The 25,666-nt window shown below is 38.4% G+C and overlaps 1 protein-coding gene across 1 annotated transcript; it reads left to right on the top strand.

Moving 5' to 3' along the window:
• Nucleotides 1–2,907: 2,907 nt before the first annotated feature.
• Nucleotides 2,908–25,666, top strand: LOC307134200 (protein naked cuticle homolog 2; the record flags this gene model as incomplete). The annotated part of the gene is made up of 10 exons (XM_079829732.1): nucleotides 2,908–2,932; nucleotides 3,009–3,035; nucleotides 3,116–3,168; nucleotides 16,693–16,735; nucleotides 16,884–16,993; nucleotides 22,042–22,137; nucleotides 22,215–22,338; nucleotides 22,456–22,513; nucleotides 24,214–24,338; nucleotides 25,251–25,666. 10 exons carry the CDS (start codon nucleotides 2,908–2,910, stop codon nucleotides 25,664–25,666), a joined length of 1,077 nt encoding a protein of 358 aa, XP_079685858.1.

The raw sequence follows: 25,666 nt of genomic DNA, 5'->3' as shown, positions 1-25,666 counted from the left end.
AACAGGTGTGATCGGAGAACATTTCATTATGAGAAAAGAGCATAGACCCTTTTCACAATTCTGGGTTTCTGAAGCTGAAGTCGTCATAGTTGAGTTAACTCTTATAACGGTGAATGAGAGAATACATCAAATATATATTTTTGTGTCTCCATTTGCTCAAATAGCAAAATAAAAACTCCACAATAGTGATTTCACAACTTTCAAAAAGGGAAAAATTAAAGTTAGATTGATAACTGCAGTGAAAAGAGAGAAAGATGTTAATTTTAACTATCACTCCCATAGACGCTGTATTAGAAACACTCTCACAGCAGCGGTAACTTGATTTTTGTAATTTGATGCAAAAGTAATATAATACAAAGTATTAGTGTTATAAATGTACATACATAAAAAAAAAAATACAAAAAACGTTGCAGGATTTATGATATTAATGACCATTAAAACGTCATCACAGTCTGTGAAAAGGGTCTATGTGGGAAAAGCTGCTGCACATTGGACACTGAATGATATTTATTTAATGTGTCAAATGTTTGTAAAGTCATTAAACCTACACCCATGAACATTTTATGCTTAAAGCTTTTCCTGATTGAATTATGTTTTTTGTTTTTTTTTAGCTGCTGCTGCCACATTCTTTGTTTGCCTTTTGGATACCATGAAAATTAAACTTCATTAAAATAATTAAGAATTAAACTTGTGTATTGACCCGGAAGTATGCAAACGTCTTTTTGTTGGGTGCTGTTGCCATGGTGAATCGTAATTTCGTAGCTCCATTGATCGTGGCTTTTCATAGTTGGAGTGCATGAGCTTAACTCAGAGTCAGTCTACTCAGAGTTGATTGAACTACCTCAATTCAGCTGTTCTGAAACCCAAAACTCAGAGTTTCCCATCTCAGAGTAAGTCAACTCAGAGTTCAGGTTTAAACTCAGAGTTGGTTGAACCTCCTTTCTGAAACAGGCCCCTGATCCTGAATAGCAAAACATGGGATTTCCAAATCCAGATCATTTTGATCCAGATTAAATGTTTTGAACAACTGACCCCTGTGGCAATCTGATAGAATCCCGGCGATCGAATTCGATCAAATCTTGAAAATGGGGGTTATTCAAGAGAAAAAAAAGGATTCTGAAATCAGATTCGAACACAAAAGCCATCAGTTGGTCATCAGTCAGTATTTGTGGATCATCAGTTTGTGTTGTTCAAAACTTTTTTTGTAAGATTGGGATACCTTTTGATCCAAAAAAAAAAAAAAAGTCAGGATTATAGCCTACTGATCCCACAAGGGTGGTTTTCAGGAACAAAAATTAATTAAACCTGTCAAAAAACACAACATTTGATTAATGTAATAAACACACAAACATATTTTTTATTTTACTTTTTAGTTTAACTTTTAAAGTAATAAATTAAACGTAGTTGGGCTGTCGGTAGCCTACAGTAAAGTAAAAAAAAACGATTTTGGCCATAAAATAATCCCTGAACAGCTTTACATATCAATCAAAAATATCGTATCACTGTTTGTAAACTACATTGGCACAATCATAAGAGATGACCCAGTCAAAAGTTATCTTGTGTTTTTATATACTTTTTATATTTATTGTTTCTCTACATTCACGATAATGAATTGTCATTTCCATCACCACACACATTTTTAAAAAGGACTTAAAAAGTTCTCATCACACATTAAAAATGTATCCAAAATGTATGAGATCAGGCTTTACTTAATATAAATATTCAAGTTATTTATTTTCTAATAAGCTCTTACCCAAGCCAATATTAAATTTCAGAGTGTGACCGTTCAGCATTTGGTCTTTAGGACAGTTAATTTATCTCATTGACAAATGTATAATTATTGTACATTGTGGACAAACTGGTAAAACTAGTTACAAAAATGATCTTAGACAATTCTTGAGTTGCATAAGTTATTCTGTTTTTAAATAACAGCTGTATATTGAGATCTGGTGGAAATTACATTTGTTCATGGAAGGTCGGAAAAAATGTAAAATAATAAAAATTTCTCTTGTAATCTAAGTTCAAACTAGACCTCTTACAAATTAAAATTTATGAGACTGTGTTACGTGACTTTTGAAGTTTTTTTTCACATGGCTAAAAGTGCCCCTAGTCGAAGAAACGCCCAAAACATTACAAAAATAATGCACATTTAATATAACCCTCAAATTAATATTTAATATTTAATTAAATAATGCACTTTATTAATTCACGTACCATTGATGAAACTGACAAAGAGCTTATGTATAGTTAATAATTGTGAAAAGTGTCATTTTTGGAGCTGAAAATTGTGATAACACTGCAGAGAAACAAAGTAGGCTTATGAAAACATCTTTCTATTTCGTGACATCTTGTTGTATTTCATCACCAGGGGGCGCTACAATGTAATAATGGCGATTTGATGATTTGATTGATGAAATGCATTGCAGCTGTAATTTTAGCGAAGTTATCTTTTCTCCCTCTAATACTGAAATCGTGCTATGATATGATATTGGATGGCGGTATCTCAATACTAAAATATATATTTGGTTAGAAACGTTTGTTGTGTAAAAAAAAAAAACAATCGGCATTTGCGAAATCAAAGCGAATCTCTCAGTAACCGAGAAGGTAGTTTAGGAATACAGTCGAAGGCTTGGATAAGGATTCTCATGCAGATTTGACTAGGCTGTCCAATGAAGAAATTGTGCTCAAACTGAAGGATGTGATGTGGGAGAGGGAGGGAGAGTTGCTCTTCTTCCACGAGGAACGCGCGTGCAGCAAATCCTCTCAGAGATTCTCCAACTTCAGTTCAATAACATGGACAGACTTCAATGGACACATGCATTTCCTGCCCCACTCCATTTATGCCACAGATGTCACAGTTGTTCCTGAACTGACAACTCGTTAGTTTATTCCACAAGAGGAGTCAACATGGGAAAACTGCAATCGAAACATGGTAAGACACTTTGGGAAGAACACGCCAAACGCTGAATATCAAGCTACTTAATGCTTTTGCTTTTATTTTTCTCTAGTATGTAAACGGAGAGAAAATCCAGAGGGTAAGTGTGTATCTTCATTATTTCTGTCATGAAGCTATTGCATAAAAAAGGTTATTAAATGGACGTTTGTGTTGCAATAGGAGATGCTTTCAAGGAGCTTGACTGTGTCGGTGAAGTGGACAGAAACAAGCAGGTAAAGAGACAATTCATTCTTAATATTATGGACAGATGAATTTACATATACACAATAAGTGCATGGTTATGTTAAACCTGTAATGTGTTGATGAGTACAACTGCCATTGGTAACGCTTCATCACAACTTTTATTAAACCATTATAAACATTACAACATTGTACAACTATATGTGTAATGCACATGAAATGGGCTACTTATCAGTTTATTATGTATTGTGATGCAGGTTAATGCTTGTTAATAAACAAACAATGTTGCTGTAAAATGTACAGAATGTTCTAATGAAATGTTAGTCTTACATTTGTACATTCTGTAATAAGCACTTTAGGTTTATCTTTATTTGCATGACCTGATACCTCTGAAGTACCAATATGTTTAGATATACAGTACCGGTCACAAGTTTGGAAACATTTAGTTTTTTGAAAGTAGTCTCTTAATCTCATCAAGCCTGTATCATTTGATAAAAAAAACAGTAATACTGTGAAATATTATTGCAAAGCTGAATTTTCAGCATCATTACTCCAGTCTTCAGTGTCACATGATCCTTCAGAAATCATTATAATATGATGATTTGCTGCTTAAGAAAATTCTGATTATTACAAATGCTGAAACCCCCCCCCCCCCCCAGGATTCTTCGGATTGAAAGTTAAAAAAAACAGCATTTATTACCCCCCCCCCCAGAAAAAATAAAATTTAATTTTCGACATTAATAATAAGAAATTATCTAAGAATGATTTCTGAAGGGTCATGTGATACTGAAGACTGGAATAATGATGCTGATAATTCAGCTTTGATCACAGAAATAAATTACATTTTACAATATATTACAATAGAAAGCAGTTAATTTAAATCATAATAATATTTCACAATATTACTGTGTTTACGGTGTTTGTGATCAAATAAATGCAGCCTTGGTGAGATTAATGGAAACTGGATTTTTCCCGACAGGATTCTTTGGATGGAAAGTAAATAACAGCATGTATTACTTTTTTTTGCAATATTTATTAATTTCATAAATGTCTTTACTGTCTTTTTTTTATCAATTGAATGTGCCTTTGCTAAATAAAAGTACATATATTTTTTTAAAACCTTACTTCCCTTAAACTTTTGAATGCAGTGTATCATGATCCCCCCCCAATTCTTTTAAAAAACAGTTTTCAACATTAATAATAAGAAATTATCTAAGAATGATTTCTGAAGGGTCATGTGACACTGAAGACTGGAGTAATGATGCTGATAATTCAGCTTTGATCACAGGAATAAATTACATTTGACAATATATCACAACAGAAAATGGTTCATTTAAATCATAATAATATTTCACAATATTACTGTGTTTGTGATCAAATAAATGCAGCCTTGGTGAGATTAAGTGACTTTCAAAAACATTAAAAACGCTAATGTTTCCAAAATTTTCGGTACTGTATGATTATATGATATAATGGTGGACAAACTGCATGTGTTTCTATTGTTTGAGCAGAACATTGTGCTTGCAACGTCATGCCATTGGTTCGATTTCCTGAGACCTGAACATTTGCATAGCTCGGTTGCACTGTTAGAACTCAAGTGAAGAAATGTAAATGCCATCAACACAAATCAACGTAAATCATCTTGATCGTTTTCACATTTTCGACCGCCAGTTGAGTTTTTGAAAGCTAGCAGGCACTGAAAGGCCCTCTCCGCACTACACTGTACTTCTCAGCGTAGTATTTAAATGGTGTTGGGTCTCTTCCCTCTTTTTCCTTTGCTCTCCTTCTCTCAGCGGAGCCTGGAGCCTTCATCACTGTGTGAAATGCATATGGCCGGCAGCCAGAACAGCAGGGTCTTTGAGCGCAGCCCCGCCACACATCTGCTATTAGTTTTGAAAACAGAGGGAGGCTGTGATGGGAAAATGGGGGGAAGTGGTTGGAGGTGTAGTTGGTGGGAGGAGTGCAATGATGAAGGCTGCTGCAAACAAAATGTAGATGAGTTAGGGCCGTAACGATTTGACCAAAAATAAAAACCTTGATTAATTGAACATTTGACCTCGATTACGATTAATGAACGATTATTTTGCTTTTTTGTTTTTTTGCCCTCATAAGGTTTTTGAGTAAGTTCACTGATAAGGTTTTTACTGTAAATATTTTCTACTATTAAAGGTGGAATTTTTTTTTCTAATGAAAAAGTGTTGTGATTTTAAAATACTTGAAGGAAACGGTTCACTTTCAGCAGTTATTGTCTATGAGGCAGATTTCTGTTTGTTGTACATCAGATACAGAAAAATTAACACTGTAGGCCTACATTACATTTATTTGAATGCATTAATGAGAGAGTGATTGTGTGTGTGAATTACTCTTACGGCCTCTATTCATTATGAAGCTGTGGTTTGTACTTAGCCTACTTCAAAGGTATTAAAATGTATGCCTATAACGGTTGAGTTTCTAACCTTAGTGACTTTACTTTAGTCACAGCTTCTGTCTGAGTGTTCGTTTGTCAAAATATATCAGGCATTAGTTCAACATAATACACACCTGATTGTCTAAACTCGCTTTTAATGTTCAAACTGGCAGGGCTTAAACCACATACAAATGACAAAGCTTTGTGAGGATGCAGGTGATAGAGATCTGCCTTCAGGGCGCGCGTGTTGTTTGAATAATTCACAATCGCTTTAAATGCTGAAACTGGCAAGCCTTTAAACGCATTTACTTGACAAACGTTATGAGCACGAAAGTGATAGCGGCTTCGGGGCTTGCGCGCTCCATCTCTCTCTCTGTGTGTGTGTGTGTGTGTGTGTGTGTGTGTGTGTGTGTGTGTGTGTCAGCGCGTAGACTATAAGAACAGCAATTAACTGACCTGTATAAACTGTGTAAAACATGCAGCTACTATAGTGATTCTGGGCATCTATAAACACAGATAACCGCTCCTGCATCTCTGTGTGCCTGCAAACTGCACTTGATGTGATGAATCGTACAGCCCTAAGATGAGTGGTTCAGCTCAAGGCCTTGGATTGTTGTGGTGATGCTGTGTGCATCAAACGTCTCATTCAGAGATCAGGGTTACTGGTTAGGACCAAGGCAAACTTGCAAGACAGTGTTTAGTGTTGCAGGAAGATGAGTGGTTTTCTAAAGTTATTTGTTTTTGCATTTCAAAGAAGTGTAGACCCACCTATTTGGAGATGCTTGATGATGACCATATTTCACTAAAGATGTGGATAAGAAAAGAGCAATGTTCAAAATAGTTTGATAAATCAATTGTCAATGCAGGGTACCTGTACTAGCTGAAGGAAGATTTCTAAATAACCAACCAGAATTGGCACATTAGAGAGGACCTATTAGGACCTTTTACCTACTAGAACAGGTGTTCATGCTTGACTGCTCAAAAAAAAAAAAGATTTTCCCCATAAAAAAACTAGTAAATAGGCTACTATAAGTGCATGAAACTATCAAGTAGTGTACTTAAGTTACAATAACACTCACATGCGCTCGCAAACACACACGTAACGCACACACTCACTCGCTCACAAGCACACACGCTTCCACGTGCACGGACACATAGATACACACACACACTCACACACTCTCACACACACACACACACACACTCTCACACACACACACACACACACACACACACACACACACACACACTCGCGCTCACTCAAACATAGACACACACACTCGCGCTCACTCACAAGCACACACTCGCGCTCACTCACAAGCACACACGCTACCACGTACATGCACACATAGACACACACAAACACTCGCGCTCACTCACAAGCACACACGCTACCACGTACATGCACACATAGACACACACACACACTCGCGCTCACTCACAAGCACACACTCGCGCTCACTCACAAGCACACACGCTACCACGTACATGCACACATAGACACACACACACACTCGCGCTCACTCACAAGCACACACGCTACCACGTGCACGCACACATAGACACACACACACACACACACACACACACACACATACACACACTCGCGCTCACTCACAAGCACACACGCTACCATGTGCACGCACACATAGACCCACACACACACTCGCGCTCACTCACACAGACATACACACACTCGCGCTCACTCACAAGCACACGATTCCACGTTCACACACACACACACACACACACACACTTGCGCTCACTCACAAGCACACACACTTCCACGTGCACGTACACAGACACACACACACTCGCGCTCACTCGCGCATAGACACACACACAGACACACACACACTTGCGCTCACTCACAAGCACACACACTTCCACGTGCACGCACACAGACACACTTGCGCTCACTCGCGCATAGACACACACACACACACACACACAGACACACACCCACTCGCGCTCACTCACGCATAGGCACACACACAGACACACACACACACTCGCGCTCACTCGGCATAGACACACACAGACACACACACTCGCGCTCACTCACAAGCACACACGCTTCCACGTGCACCAGTGATGCGCGGGTCAATGTATAAACAACCCGCACCCGACCGACGTTTTCAACTAACCCGCCCGCAACTCGGACCGCAAAAAAAAAAGAAGAAAATATTGTACCCGACCCGCTTCCTGACCCGCATTTTTTAAAAGTAGTAAATGCTCATCGTAGCTCATTGGGCCATTGAGAAAATGTTTCAGGCCCTGACGCGGTGTCGCTCAGAGGTGCAGCAGCGAGAGCAGGAAGTTCTTGAGGCGGCCCATCATTTTCCATTTCAGCTCCAGATGCATATTATTGATGAACGCGATGTTTATGTTTCGACCCGGCTTGAAGAATTCATCAGCCCACATTTGGAAAACATTTGGAAAAGTGTGAAAGCCCTTAGGAGCGCAAACTGTTATTTTTCTGAATGCTGTATGATATAGCCTAGTGTTATGTAATACAGGCTTGATTTATTCATTTATTTCGTTTAATTTTCTTAACAATTAAGATGCTGCATGTGTTTATCCAGTCTAATCGAAGTGTGCGTCTCTCCCCCGACTTTCCCAACAAAAATCCCGCCCCCTCTCAGAAAATACATAAAACTGACTTTAAATGCGTTTAAAAGTAGCCTATTAAAATGGTACAATGGCATTGCTCAGTTCAACGTTTTGGGAAATCGGGCATTTTGTCCCGCGTCAGCATTTATTCAAAAGTTAATAACGCTCAACATTCAAAAGGTAAATAAGGATTTATTGACGATCCGACCGACCGTGACCCGAATATCATTAAAAATATTTTTGGATGACTCGTAACCGCGGGTAACCGCGGGTGGCCGCGGGCACCCGCTCATTTTGGATCAACCCGCGCATCACTGGCGTGCACGCACACACAGACACGCACACACACACTCGCGATCACAAGAACACGCTTCCACGTGCACGCACACACAGACACGCGCACACATACACTCGCGATCACTCACGAGCACCCACGCTTCCACATGCACGCACACAGACACACACACTCGCTCACAAGCACACACACGTTTCCACATACATGCACACATAGACGCACACACACGCTCACAAGCACACACGCTTCCATATGCAGGCACACATAGACACACACACTCAGAGACACACTCAGAAACACACACACACACACACACACACTCGTTCACAAGCACACACGCTTCCATGTGCACGCACACATAGACACACACACACAGACACACACGCTCACAAGCACACACGCTTCCACATGCATGCACACATAGACGCACACACACGCTTCCATGTGCAGGCACACATAGACACACACACACAGACACACACGCTCACAAACACACACGCTTCCACATGCATGCACACATAGACGCACACACACGCTCACAAGCACACACGCTTCCATGTGCAGGCACACATAGACACACATACACAGAGACACACACACACTCGCTCACAAGCACACACGCTTCCATGTGCACGCACACATAGACACACACACAGACACACACGTTCACAAGCACACACGCTTCCATGTGCACACACACAGACACACACGCTCACAAGCACACACGCTTCCATGTGCACGCACACATAGACACACACACAGACACACACGCTCACAAGCACACACGCTTCCATGTGCATGCACACATAGCACACACACACAGACACACACGCTCACAAGCACACACGCTTCCATGTGCACACACATAGCACACACACACAGACACACATGCTCACAAGCACACACGCTTCCATGTGCACGCACACATAGACACACACAAACGCACACAGAGACACACACGTGCACACACACACACAGACACACACACACACAGACACACACGCTCACAAGCACACGCTTCCATGTGCATGCACACATAGCACACACACAGACACATAGCACACACACAGACACGCTCACAAGCACACACGCTTCCACGTGCACGCACACATAGACACACACAGACACACACGCTCGCACTCACACGCTGTGAATGTTAAAATAGTGGGTGCATTTTTTCATATCTGCGGTACATCAAACAAAATAGTCTCTAATTGTGAGACTTCTAATACATTGGCATCAGTAGTCCAAATTTCATGAATTTTAGTTTTACACACAGAATGTGTTCACCTTGAATCGATCTTTGACATTACATGAGGACATGTTTACTCTTTCTGTCTCCAGTGTGTTTCGGGTCTAATAGGACTGTGTTCTTTCATGGCCGGATCTGTCACTGTGGGTCATAATGCCTGGGGCACTGAGGTCTTGATCTCAGAGGACTCAAAGGAGTCTTTCTGTTCTTGGAGAGTCGGGAAGAATCCTTTCTTTCACCCTTTTTCCTCGCTGTCCCTCTTCAAAGGGCATAAGGAAGGGAGCGTGTGCTGGAGGCAGTGAGCCGTGTCTGTTTAGAATAGGCTGCGTGGGATGACCATTACGTCGGAAGTAATTTAAATGATTCAACTCTTGAAGTATTATAACTTCAGTCTGTTTAGTACCAACACTCAATTTGTTGGTTGGATCAGTAAAACTCTTTAACTATTTCCTAGGGCTGGACCAGAATATGCGAATATTCGTTCGATGGGTTGCTATTCGATTTTCAAATTTGTGATTCGAATATTCGTTTTTGTTGTTTTTTTTGCGAACACCTGGCATCCCGCTCAAAACGGCTCTCATTCCCGCTTGCATATGTTTACACTATATAATCACTATAAAATACAATACTTTTTTTTCTACTATCTTATTTTTAATAGCCTCGTTATACTTAATAAATATATTTGCTTCTTCTTAGTGTTCCCTACACCAGAGCGCACAACTGCACAAGCTTATATGGCAGAAGCCATGTCTGAGCTTGCATTTTGGGTTAAACTGCGTTCGTTTGACATTGTGGAAAATAGAATAATAGAATGAAAATGTATTATCCTTTTTGAGTGGCTGCATGCGCCGTTTACTTTCGGTTTGCCAATTCAGGGGCGGGTTGCTTGAATTGTGGGTTCATTAGCTATTATTCTTAATGAAAAACATAGCAACAAAACAGTACAATGACAAACTCCTTTAAATAGGCGCTTTTACATCGCTTTAAAACCAAATATTCCGAGATCTTGTAATTTAGCTCCTCGCTCTCGTGAAGAATATGATTTTGCTGCTGATGTGCTGAGACGCCCGTTAGTTTGGCTCAAGTGGAACTTTCAGTTTTTTAATTGTAGTTAGTCTTAGAGCCCTGCACGGGCCTCGAAACAAGGCCCTATCCCGGCCGTGTCCGACAGCTTACCAAAACTATCGGCCCGAGTCCCGTTTTATTTTTTTATTTTATTTTTTTATCCTCCCCTATTAGGCCTACACATCGTTTCAGTTTTGTTTGTTAAAGTTTTAGTTTTTTTTCAAACAATAGAGCATTGCGCTAGCAACGCCAATGTCATGGGTTCGATTCCCAGGGAAAGCAAGAACTGACAAAATGTAAAAAAATGTGTACCTTGAATGCAGTATAAGTCGCTTTGGATAAAAGCGTCTGCCAAATGCATAAATGTAAATGTATAACTAACTCTTACACCCACTCTTGCTAAATTGTGTAAGCACACTTGTCTTCTCATTTCAGATGTGTTCAGAGTAAATGATTAAACTGATTTGTGAGTTCAGTGTTGGACAGATCAGTTGTTCTAACCAGTCGTTAAAATGATTCGGCTCAAAGGAGTCATTAGGTCGCGAATCGGACATTAGCAGACGCGTTGTGTGCGAATCCCGTCTGTTAGAACATCGCAAAAGATTTGTCAACACACAGAAATCACTTCATAACCGGATAGGATTTGTTTTCCGTTTATTGAAAGTATGGTTCATGTCAGCTGGTCAGAGAATCAGTCAATGTTTTTTGAGCGCAATTCACACCCAGCGGTAAGTAAAGGAAAACATTGTCTGATAGTGGTGTTGATGGACTACATCTACTCCATCTGTGTTTTGATCATCGTCCTGAATCCGATCTGGACCGCCCAAAGTGTTGATAAAAAAAAGAAGCTAGATTAAAACGTGTTTTTTTTATTTTATTTTTTTATCAGAGGCTCCCCGTGGTGGGGTAAAGGACTGAAAATACAAGCTGTGAAGATTTTGCCTTGTTTTATGGACCTTCAACATGCTTATGAAGAACAAATCTGTTAAAAGGGTCCTATAACACCCCTTTTTAAAAGATTTAAAATAAGTCTCTGATGTCCCCAGAGTGTGTATGTGAAGTTTTAGCTCAAAATACCCCACAGATCATTTTTATAGCATGTTAAAATTGTCACTTTTTGAGGGTGAGCTAAAATGTGGCGTTTCTGTGTCCCTTTAAATGCAAAATTAAATTTAAATGCCCGCCCGCTTTCAAGAAGAAGGCGGAGCTTCAAAAGCTTGTGTTAGCAGCTCCGATTACCTCACGCAAACATGCACTGAAAATATCAGAAACTGTTCAGCCTTTTATGTTCAAACCGGAGTCGGACAATGATGGAGAGACTCAAGAAGAAGAGACAACATGTAGAATGAGACAGGACGTTTCTGAAAGGTTAGTTGATGAATTTATGAGTTAACTATCTTCAAGTCATTGATTAACACATTCTGTCATGAACCGCTGGTGTGGGTGTCAGAGTCAGAGAATATCTGCTGCATGAAGAGAGATCAGGTATAGTTTAGTTTAATTACGGTTATAACTTATGTTGTCATCTTGCATAAATGACATGCTAATGCATTTGTGTTCGTACTGTATTGTAATAAATGTGAAAAGACGGATTTGACAGCAGAATCCCAAATGTGCTCGACTACAACAATTCCTCTTCTCAACACAATAGTTGTGTGTTCCCAGGGGCGGGGTTTATGTACATTTTAGTGAATAAACTTGTTGTAGTCCCTACCAGCCGTTTGTTGTAGTCCTTAAAAGGTGATTTCTTTAAAAGAAAAGATCTCCCTTTGCTTTGAACTTTGAGCGTTGTAACTTTGCAGATGTTGTTTATGCACAAACAGCAACATTATATAAGCTTGATATTAGTCTAGAGATGTTTTTATAGCTTTTACTTGTATTCTATTGGTGCATACTAATAAAATCAAGTTTGGGTAAGAGAGGAATGCTACAACTGTAAGCCATTATGCAGTTCTGTCTTGAATGATTTCCCATCTAAACAGGGAACACTTAGTGACGCTGAATTGCTTTTGAGTTTATTCCTAGACCATGACAGATTAAATCAATCACGTTCAGCCTCAACATTTTGTAGCAAATGGTGTTAGATATTCTACACTGTGAAGAATAACATGTTCAATGGTCTTCTTTGTAGAACTCTAGGGTTCTTAACTCAATTGTAAAGAACACTTTATGCCAAAAAGGTTCTATTTAAGGGGAAATGTGCATATACTTTCATACAACTTCTATCCGCTCCTTATGTTTTATGCAGATCATCTTCGCTTCCTTTTGGATTGAGAGATGCTGTACTTTTTTAGACGATGTGTAACAGCGCCCCCTACCGTATTGCAGTGAAAACGCAGATTGCCGGAAAAACACGACTATGGTGGGGAAAGAGTTACGGGTCTATAGAAGCTGTGATCATACTCCAAACCACCTCGGCTCACTGACGATCAAACGGGATGCTGTTTCTCTCTCTCACCATGTAATAAGGGTTCCCTCCAGGTGTTTGGTGAGAGGAAACAAAGCCAGGTACTGTTCATGAGCGGCACAGACAGCAGTGTGAGTGGGTGGTGAAGAGGAACAGGAGTTGGGTTAGGGGGTGTCTGGCCCAGTGACACCCGGCTCAGGGCAGGAAAAAAACCATTCTGAGCTGGTAATCTTAGCCCACATCAAAGGCCCTCGAGAAGGCAGAGCGTGCAGAGGCTTGGCCGTGATGATGGGACTAATCATCGGCGGACTGATCGATCACTCGTCGCTCTCCTCCGAGTTTTGTTCTTCAGACTGCAGGTTTTGATGCAGAGAGATTGCTTTATGGTTGCATATTTGGATGTGTTTCCTTGCAAAAGTTGAGATTTAGTAGATGGAAAAAGTTTATATATTTTAAGGATGCACTTGTGGGATTACAAATTTAAGAAGGTGCATTGTATTTAGCATTTAAAGTATAGATAATAATTCTGGTGTTTTTCCTGCAGGAGATTCCTGCTGGGCCTGTTTTACAGTGAGCATTTGAGGTATAAAGGAAGATTGTTGAGTTTCCAGCAGGAGATTCCTGCCGGACCTGTTTTCAGACTCTCACCGTTGTTGCCTCTATGCGTTTGAATAGTTATGCTGATTAGGAGTAGGATTGGTGATACTCTGTCTGGGCGGGTTTTCACAAAACCTGTATATTTAATTTACATGCTTTGTTCAACCTCAATGTAAATCCCTCCCCCTTTGGAATGTATATAACCTGTCAGGTATGCTGTTTGAGTCAGACTGTTTTCGGACGACCTGCAGCACAGAGAGTTCTCATTAAAAGAATAACTTCTGTTTGATCCCGACGTGTCCTGGTCTACACTTCTGAGTTTCCTACACTTTAGAAGATAAAAGTTCACAACAGATGGTGCCGTGACCCGGATAGAGTTCACAACAGTGCTGTATAATCCCTCCCCCTGAAATATAGATAAATTACAATGTAAAACTCCTTTAGTTAGACTTGGAACCTCAGCCGAAGAACAGCATGATTCCCAATAAACGAGTAACGTCTGCTTTAAAGATATCCCAACGTCTCCTGGTCTCTTCTTCAAACGAGGAAAAGGAAATTCACAACAGTTTTGGTGCCGTGACCCGGATAGAGTTCACAACACACTATATCAGTGCCATATCGTTATTTGCAAATATTTCATATGCATGGATGACATATTGGTGCCTGTGTATTTTAGAACAAAAAATGAAACGCACAACAACAAAGATGAGAAGAAAAAAATGTTGTCAAGCAAAGGCTTCTGGAAATGCATTTTTTGTTTTTTTAATCGTAAATTATATGGCAATTCATTTTCAACTATTTTTATTTGCAAACCCCATAATTTTGACAGTATTTTACAGTTAAATGACAATGCAATGTTAAAACATGTAAAGTTTTTCACCGTATACAGTCACTAAAATACAACTACATTGTTACAGTGAATATCAGCCAGTATTATATTTTTATTTGTTCCTGCTCATTTCCTCAATTTTTTTTACCTATCTGTCATCTAACTCTCACTTAAAAGTAATCTTTGAAAATACTCATAATTTAATAATGATTTACTCTAACAAATCTTTAGCAAATAAAATGTATATCTATTTTTCATACTGTACATTATAATGTCAGTTATTGCATCTAAATCTAAAACCGTTGACTTAAATTTTTTGTGTTTAGTTCTTTCAGTTTATTTTTGTAGAATTAAAAAAAACCTGTTTGGGTTATTGGCAATAACATGAAAATAATTATCTGCTATTTGGTCAGAATTTTAATATCGGCTCATCCCTAATATATTTATTATCTTGTATTAGCTGACTTCATGTTCTTAAGATGTTTTCTCCCGATTCATGGTTCTTCTGGCTCTTAAAGGGTTGTTTGTGGAGAGCCATGTGCTTCTCAAATCTGGTCTTGAATTAGCACACTTCATGAGTTTGTGAGTTTAATATCTGGTTTTATAGTTGCGGATGATGTAAAAGCTGCCATGAGTAACACCGTGTCGACATCATGCCCTGTCTGAGAGGGAATTTTGTTAAAATTCACAGTGCTGCTAACTCTGTCCTCTTTTTAAAAAATAGATGTGTCGTCGTAATCTGAACAATGAATTCACAGTCTTTCATGCAATATTATATTCTATTAAGTTCATTATTAAAAATGCAACAGAATATCTGTCATGGATTTATTTAAAATTCAATTTTTTTTTTAATGGTGATTGGTAATATTCTGTAAATGTATTGATTGTTGTAAGGATTCTTTTGAATATAATAAAGTAAATTGCTGTAAATTATCGCAGTAAAATATCGCAGAAGCTCAAACGTGATGCGTAACACGAGAATGAACCTCATTGGTTCTCGCTGAAGCTCAAACGTGATGCGTAGTGCGAGAATGAACCTCATTGGTTCTTGCTGAAGCTCAAATGTGATGCGTAACATGAGAATGAACCTCATTGGTTTTTGCTGAAGCTCAAACGTGATGCGTAACACGAGAATGAACCTCATTGGTTCTTGCTGAAGCTCAAACGTGATGCGTAACACGAGAATGAACCTCATTGGTTCTTGCTGAAGCTCAAATGTGATGCGTAACACGAGAATGAACCTCATTGGTTCTTGCTGAAGCTCAAACGTGATGCGTAACACGAGAATGAACCTCATTGGTTTATGCTGAAGCGCAAACGTGATGCGTAACATGAGAATGAACCTCATTGGTTCTTGCTGTGAGTTGATGAATATTTATATGTGAATAAAAGCCTAAATTGATTCTGTTCATCATATAAAGTGATCGAGTCTCTTCAGAAAATTTGGACTAAACCGCTCAATTCATATGGATCAGTTTTACGATCTTTTTATGAACGTTTTGAAGTGTCAGTGGTAGTTGTGTGGCTGACAATGGAGGGATAGAAAACTGAACGAAAGAGTGAAATGAGGGTGAGTAATTAATGACAGAATTTTCATTTTTGGTTGAACTATCCCTTTAACGTTAAATTAAACGTTAATCTTGGAATATGACACAATCAGTCAGATTTGTTCAGCGCACACATGCAGTTGTTTTTGCTAGTATTAGAGGGACAGAGCTGTGGCAGGAAGGACCACAGATGATGTTGAGCTGTTCTGTCATTCACTTCCTCCTTCAGAAAGCAGCAGTGCAATGTGTCTGGAAACAATTGAGCTCAAGACCACAGGAGTGCAAAGAATGAAGTGATTTTTTTTTTTCTTTCTTGTTCCTGGTGAATTCATTATGGGGGCTGCATGGGTTTCCAACTCAAAAACAGGTTCCCTAAACAAATGATATACAAAACCGGCTCATAGATCTGTCATCTTACAGATGTTCCCCCTCCACAGACACTAGCATGAGCTCGGTCGTCCTGTGGGTTCATCCTTCACTGTTGTCCATTATTTTCTGTGGATGTCCAAAGTTTTAATGATTTGTTTTGCCTGTTTAACTCTAGGATCTGTGTGCTAGAGATCCAGATCATTACTGTGCGCTGCAAGGTAAGTCGAGCTTTGAAAGGAAACTCGTTCACAAACAGTGTCTCTGTTTGAAGCAAAGTAATGCAGACTAATCTGTCATTTTGTCAAATATTGTTGGATTTTTTTCTAAGTCTTTGTAAGATGTGTTAACATTATCTGTTATCTGCAGTAACACTGCCACCAGAGAGAGTTATGGAAAATCCCAAATCTTCTACTTCCCCTGAAAATGTTAGGCAGCATCCACTCAAAAATGCACTGAGGAGAAACGGGAAGAGTGATGTAAGTGTCTGCCATTCAGAAAACTACATACACAAGGAATGTCAGGTTTGATAACCTAATGCGGCCTAACCTCATAAGGGCTATTCATACTGCGCTTAACCCTTGGTTATCGTCGCTCTAAACCCCGCTTTGAACCCCGGGTAAAGGAACGTTTCACTCTTTTTACCCAGGGTTATGAAGCTTTGCTCTGGAGCAGGATTAGCGTAGTTTTTAACCCTGTTAACCCCGCATTGCATCGTGTGCAGTGTGATACGATGCGATGTTAGTACGGCTAGATGCTTAGCAATCATATGACTCACATTTAGGGCTGGATGATATGACCTAAAATAAAAACCTTGATTAATTGAACACTCGATTACAATTAATGAACGATTATTTAAATTAAAAATTAGCACCATGAGAGTACAGTTATTTGAATGCATTAATGAAAGGGCGATTGCGTGTGTGAATGTCATAACTCTCTTTATTAATTGTGAAGCTGTGCGTTGTATGTAGTTAACTAACTTCATAAGTAGAAAACTATATGCTATAACTTTTGAGTTTCTAAGCTACTTTAGTGATAAATCACAGGACAGCGTTGACAATGAGTTTCTGCGCTCCTTGTGCGAGGCGAGCTACTGTTTGTTTGTGTGTCACAATGCATCAGCGCAGTAGCTCAATATAATGATACACATCCGATGGTCTAAAATCGCTTTAATGTCCAAACTGGCAAGCCTTAAAACGCATACAATTGACAGTTTACTGAAGACGCAAGTGAAAGTGATGTGGCTTCAGGCTTCGTGCGTTGTCAGTAGGGATGTTAATCGATGACCGTTTGACCGATGGTTGACCGTATCAAAAAAAAAGTGAGTTATACCTGCCTTGGCCGAGAAGGTGCCTGTTTTATCCATTGGTTTTATCGTGTTGCAGTCTATTAGACAACATTCCCCATAAGATGGGCTTACATTTGGAAATATATTACATCTACATTTCAGTGGTAACACATAAGGTGTTGATCATCATCTTTCTTTATTATTGTTAGCACTACCTCGAACTAAAGCGGCGTCTCTTCGGAGCTGTCATTTTCTTAAATGAGCCGCGGCAATGTTTCAAATGAGCTTCTAACGCTAGACAAATGCCTTTATTTTCAACGGGATCACCTTGTACCCAAACCATTTCGAAACTAAGGAGCCACTTGTCCTCCGATTACAAACAAGCTCCTCGGCGCCGCGTTTGCGGGACTCATGTTTCGCGCTGTAGGGGATTTAAAAAAAGTGACGTGAGTGGAAGGGAGGCGGTGGCGCCAGGACAGTGTGTGTGTGAGAGCGGGAGGCAGAGCGGCAGAGAGATGCGACAGAGTTGCGAAATTGCAGGCGCGACTCGCGGCTGTTATTTCAAATAGCGCAGCATATTTTAAACTAATCAGTTAACTGGTTTCAACCAAGCGTCAACCTCCCGCAGTTTCTCTTGAAGCCAATACGGAAGTGCCTCAAACTGCAATTCATCGACTGGCCGCTAGGGACTGGATCCAGAAGGGAGCAGAATCTCATTGAGCCCCATGTTAAAATGGCCAACTTTAGAGCAGAATAAAACATGTTTACAGCCTGGTACAAATTATGCTTTTGGTCTATACGGCTCATTTTGCCCTTCATGACAACTGTGAGGGGGGTGAATTTTTTTATAACTCATTCGTTTACATTATATAAAGCCTTAAAATTCTGCATAATTAAGGGCGTGGCCATTTCGAGTGACAGGTGGATAGCCATTTATCTGCTGTCTGTTAGTCATCGCGTCACTTAAGCTCCGCCCACGTCCCGCCTTTTTGCCCATTTTCTGTTATCCGGGAGTGACGCGCGATGACGCGCTGCCAGGATGGCAACGGCCATCTCGTCCCTACTTTGCGCTTCAGAACGGCTCATCAGAATCCTATGGGTGACGTCACGGACACTACGTCAATATTTTTTTACAGTCTATGGTTTCAACCGGCTAATGAGGCTCGGTGGTCGGTCAAGAAAATGTTTAGTTTTCGCCATCCCAAGTTGTCAGAGACATGATGCGGCTCGGCTCTCTGTCACAGAAAACAGCTCGAGCACTGAAGTGCCATGGTGTAAATGATGTAAAATCAATTTCAAAGTGGCAAACCTTTAAACACATACAATTGACAAACTTTTGTGAGGACGCTGTCTGTGTGTGTTGACTCCATGTTTGAGGTTGCCTCCTTGTGACTATAGAGACACGCGTCATAATCTGAAGACCACGCCCACCGGGGGGGGGAAACAATCAAACCGTCTCCATTGACTTTGCATTGCGTGAAGCGGCCTCCTTGTCATTTTTGACTTATAACAAAAAAACAGAACAATGTATAAAAGCTGAAATGTGACAAGGTGTACAGCAAACAAGCTAAACAACCCAGAACGAAAAACCCAGACGTTTTTATAAGCTGTTGACCCAAAAAACGAGCCTTTAAGGACATGAGAATTGAGACAGAGCGCGACACTGAGAACTACGCCCACTGGAGGGGAACGTAATCAGCGACAGGAAATATAATATATAAAACTGACATTTGGATATTTGAGTTAACAGTGACATGTTTACACACACACACACACACACACACACACACTGAGTGTCAGGATCCCAAAATGTACCCATTCTTCCTGCTGAAGCTTCACGTCTTGTTGCCTGTCTCCACTTTTGTCTCCTTAAACGCTCGTTTTTTTTGGGTCGACAGCTTATAAAAACGTATTTCTGCGTTTTTTAGCTTGTTTGCTGTACACCTTGTCACACAGCAGCTTTTAGACATTGTTCTGTTTCTACACACGCTGTAGTATGTTTTTAAGGGGAAAGTATTAAGTCACAGAAACACTGCATGTTGTATAAACAGTCGTTTCAGCGTTTAATAGGGAAAATGTCAGCGACGGAAACGCGTCAGTGGGCCAATTTCACAAGAATCGAAAATCACGTGACGCTGGGTTAGCGAAAGTTATTTCCTTTATACGTCTGTGGCTATCTTTTCTGTTTTCCAAGTTGCTGTTATATAATCTGCGATGATATTAAGTTGTAGCCTACTTGTTTGTAGCTTATACAGCTATTCAGACCGTGCTCGAATTTACCGTCTGTCATATATGTACTCATTCATCACCATGCAACGAGTATTTATCATTAATAAAAATGAGTTTATGAATGCAGGGATATAATATTGTGATATTAATACACAAGCCAATGATTTCCCCATCACATCTGGAAAAACACTGCTTTTACAGCACATCGAGTGCGAAGATGCACACTTCGAATTAATTCTTGAATTTGTCTCTTAAAGGATTAGTTCACTTCAAAATGAAAATTCCCTGGTATTTTACTCACCCCCATCTCTTCCAAGATGTTCATGTTTTTCTTTCTTCGGTGGAAAAGAAATTAAGTTTTTTCAGGAAAACATTTCAGGATTTTTCTCCTCATAATGGACTTCAATGGCAACCAAAATGTTGAAGGTCCACATCAATGCAGTTTCAAAGGAAGGGCTTCAGAGGCTCTGCACGATCACACACGAGGAATAGGGTCTGATCTAGCCAAACCATCAGTCATTTTCAAGAAAAAAATAAACATTTATACTTTTTAACCTAAATTGCTCATCTTGCACTGCTCTGTGACACCAGTAGCAAAGTATTGATTGCGTAATCACGTCGGAAAGGTCACACTAGACGTAGTCAAGTCAACTTTATTTATATAGCACTTTTTACAATGCAGATTGTTTCAAAGCAGCTTCACAGTGTTAAACTGGAAAATAATGCAACAGAATTTTATTCGGCCGTAGAGCCGCTTCAGAGAAAACGGTGATGTCATCAGTTCATTTCAACTATCATACAGTGACAATGTGGGCTTTAGATCAGTAATTTAGTTTATATGGTTAATTTAGTTTACAAATAGTAATAGGCGTAAGTACCGCCCCAAGCGAACGTGCGAAGACTAATACAAATGGCCTTTACCAAAAAACACTCCATCTTCAACTTCAAAATCGTCGGACATCGTTATTTTACCATTTTTTTGCTAAAGGATGTTTGTATTAGTGTTCGCACGAGCGCTTTGTAAACACGAGGCTGTACTTCTGCCTATAAGTTTAGCATGACCTTTCAGACGTGACTGCGCAATCCGTGGTGTGTGCAGAGCAGCGTAAGATGAGCAATTTAGCTTAAAAAGTACATTCATTTTCAATTTTCTTTGAAAATGACTGATGGTTTGGCTAGGTCAGACCCTATTCCTCGTGTGTGATCGTGCAGAGCCTCTGAAGCCCTTCCTCTGAAACTGCTTTGATTTGGACCTTCAACCGTTGGTTGCCATTGAAAACCATTGTGTGGAGAAAAATCCTGGAATGTTTTCCTCAAACTTGATTTCTTTTCAACTGAAGAAAGAAAGACATGAACATCTTGGATGAGATGGGGGTGAGTAAAATATCAGGAAATTTTCATTTTGAAGTGAACTAATCGTTTAATGAGCACTTTGTAGTCTCACCAATAATTCACCAAGACAGATCAAATATTTTCATGAGATCAATTTCATATATAGACTTTGATTCCCGAACTGGTTCTTACTATGCTTGGCTATCACTGTTATTAGAAAAACTTTTACCCGGCGTGGGCCATCTCGGAAGGCAAAAATCCGGATGTGTGAAATTGGCCTATTGGACTGCAGAAAATATGTCATTTTTACCTTTTATAGTCCAAAAGTCCATTCCTGTGATCAAAGCTGAATTTTCAGCATCATTACTCCAGTCTTCAGTGTCACATGATCCTTCACAAATCATTCTAATATGATGATTTGCTGCTCATGAAACATTTATGATTATTATCAATGCTGAAAACAGTTGTGCTGCTTGTATATAATATATCTATCTATATCTATCCATCCATCCATCCCATTCAATCCATCCCAAAATATATATATATATCTTTAATGAATAGAAAGTTCAAAATAACAGCATTTATTTGAAACCGAAATCTTTTTGTAACAATGTGAAAGTCTTTACTGTCCTCTAATGCATCCTTTCTCTGCCATTCTTGTACTGTTGATATTAGGAGAGGGAGAGTAATGTGTCGGTCCTGGATGAAAACCGTCAGGAGTGGATGATTACGTTGTATGATTTGGACAGCAATGGGAAAATAACCAGAGAGGTAAAGCTCAGATCTGCCATATCATTACAGTGATCAATCATTTAGCTATAGAGTTCCTCTTGTTGTGTTTGTTGCAGAATATGTTGAGCTTGATGCAGACGATCTATGAGGCGGTGGAGGCGTCAGTCAAACGGCTGGTGCTTAGCAATGGCTCAAGCCTGCGTGTGAAGCTCAGTCTCACTCCATTAACCAGCAGAAGAGGTGAAGACTGATCCTTTCATGATAAACAAGTGGGCTGATCTGTTTACTGGACGCCCACTTTGATGAAATATACATGATATAATACAACTTTTGCTTTGTACCTTTGTCTTTCTTGAGATGGGGATGCTGGGATGCAGTCTCTGAATGAGCGGGATGAGATGGAGGAGGCAGTACGGTGTGTAGAGAGCCATCATTCTCAAATCACGTCTTTGCTATATGAATGAGTTTTTCTTGAGAATATATTGATGCAGGAAATTAATTATGTACTGAGTTGAACAAAATTTGAATTATTTACCAGTGAAACAAAATTATTATTATATAATTGAATTACCCAGTGGAACAAAATTATAACAAAATTGAATAATTATAGTTACTAACCAGTATTATTTTAGTATTTATATACTATTTATAAATATTTTTTATATTTTATAACAATATATATATAATGGTATATGTATGTGTATGTGTGTGTGTATATATATATATATATATATATATATATATATATATATATATATATATATATATATATATATATATATATATATATATATATATATATATATATATATATATATATATATATATATATATATATATATATATATATATACATATACATATACATATACATATACATATATATATATATATATACATATATACATATATACATATATACATATATACATATATACATATATACATATATACATACATACACATATATACACATATATACACACATACACACATATATATATATATATATATAATTTTTTTTTTTTTTTTTTTTTTTTTTTTTTTTTAATCTTTTCGGTTTTCATTAATTACCATTGATTTTTTTTATATTAGTTATTTTTCCAGTGGAAAAAAATTTGTCAATTATTGACTCAGTGGAACAAAATTATTATATAAATTATTGACCCAATGGAACAAAATTATAACAAAATGGAATAAAATTATAATTACCAACAAGTATTTTTGTATTTATATACTATGTATAAATGTTTTATATTTTATAAAAATATAAAAAGAAAAAAGTTTATTTTTATCTTTTCAGTTTTCATTATTTACCAGTGAAACAAAATTAGATATATTATGATAATTTATCCAGTGGAACAAAATTATAACAAAATGTAATCATTTGTTACTAACCAGTATTATTGTAGCATTTATATACTATTTATACATATTTTTTTATATTTAATAAAAATATAAAAAATATATATAATTTTTTTTAATCTTTTCCGTTTTCATTCTTTATCATTGAATAAAAAAAAAATATTAGTTATTTTTTTATATATAATATATTTTAATATATAATTATTATTATATATTTATTTTATTTATTAATTATTACAAAATGTAATAAAATTTGTTACTAACCAGTATTATTTTAGTATTTACTATTATGATATTTATATATATTTTATAAAAAGGAAAAAGTTCATTTTTATCTTTTCAGTTTTCATTATTTACCAGTGAAACAAAATTAGAAATATTATAATAATTTCAACTATTACATTATTTTTATACTATTTATAATTTTTTTTAATATTTTATAATATATTTATATTTTCAGTTTTAATTTTAATTAATTCAATTAGAATAAATTACTTTTAATTTAAGTTTGATACATTTTATGTGCTTTTTTTTATTTCCGTTTTAATAATTTCATTCTTGAATATACTTTATTTCAGTTATTTGCCAAGAAAACAACTGAAAGTGAGCTTTTTTTTAAATCTGATATTTATTTCAGCTTTATTTTAGTTAACAATTTTAATAGTTTTAGTTACTAATAACAACATTGTTACCGACACTGATACAATATTACAATAATATAATTTCTATTCTATGATTGTCTTCTGCCAGAGGACTGAACTCGGATCAGCCGGGTGTTCTGGAGAAGAAGCACTACTCCGTGGATGAAAACACAGAACGAAGGAACCACTATCTGGATCTGGCTGGAATTGAGAACTACGCCTCTCGATTTGAAGGTGATCGCTTGACATTTATCCTTTGAGCAATCGCCACATGCCTTTTATGAGAAACATCTTGCCGAAAAGCAGTTTTATGAAGGCCAGGTTTTGTCCTCATAGAAGACTAGTTGTTTCTTAAAGGGTTAGTTCACCCAAAAATTAAAATTCTGTCATTAATTACTTACCCTCATGTCGTTGGACACCCGTCAGACCTCCGTTCATCTTCGGTACACAAATGAAGATATTTTAGTGTAAATCTGATGGCTCTGAAAGGCCTCCATTGGCACAATGCACGGTTCACTCTCAAGACCCTTAAAAGGCACTAAAGACGTCGTTACAAAATCCATCTCACTACAGTGGTTCTACAATAACTTTATGAAGCGACGAGAATAGTTTTTGTGCGCAAAAAAAACCTAAATAACGACTTATATAGTGATGACCAATTTCAAAATAATGCATCATGAAGCTTCGAAGCGTTATGAATCAGTGAGTCGAATTATGATTCGGATCGCGTGTCAAACTGCTGAAATCACGTCACTTTGGCGATTCAAACCGCTGAATCGACTCACTGATTCATAACGCTTCGAAGCTTCATTATGCAGTGTTTTGAAATCGTCATCACTATATAAGTCGTTATTTAGGGTTTTTTTGCGCACAAAACTATTCTCGTCACTTTATAGTAGAACCACTGTAGTGAGATGGACTTTGTAACGACGTCTTTAGTGCCTTTTAAGGGTCTTGAGAGTGTGAAGTGCCATTGTGCCAATGGAGGGCTTTCAGAGCCATCAGATTTCAACTAAAATATCTTCATTTGTGTCTGAAGATGAACGGAGGTCTGACGGGTGTCCAACGACATGAGGGTAAGTAATTAATGACAGAATTTTCATTTTTGGGTGAACTAACCCTTTAAATATAATTAATTCTACTCAGAAGCTTCTGCTGAGGAGCAGCCTCAGGACGGCCCAGCTCGTGGCCATCATCGTCGCTCTCAAGCCGAGACCTGCAGTCCTGTGGAGTCCTCTGGCAAATCCATTCCTTTCCTCAGGTCCCTCCGCAGCCGCAGCAAGTCTGTGGGTTATAGCGGAGCCACAACCAAACCCAGCAAGCTCCATGGGCATCACCGTATGACCTGGTGCCACCCGTCCCAACAGCAGCCTCTGCAGCACAGCTCCAGCAAACGCATCCGCGCCAGAGCCCGTGACACTGCATCTCCGTCCAGAAGCAACCATGACAGAGACGTACAGCCCGTTCCTCAAAGACATGAACACCATCATCACCATGAGCATCACCATCACCACCATCACCACCACCACCACCCCTGCGTAAGAGTTCTGAAATCCTCCTGA

Source organism: Gobio gobio (genome assembly GCF_949357685.1).
Source record: "Gobio gobio genome assembly, chromosome: 11".
NCBI lineage: Eukaryota > Metazoa > Chordata > Actinopteri > Cypriniformes > Gobionidae > Gobio > Gobio gobio.
The sequence above is the reverse complement of the archived record's forward strand: the minus strand, read 5'-3'. Positions and strand labels throughout refer to the sequence as shown.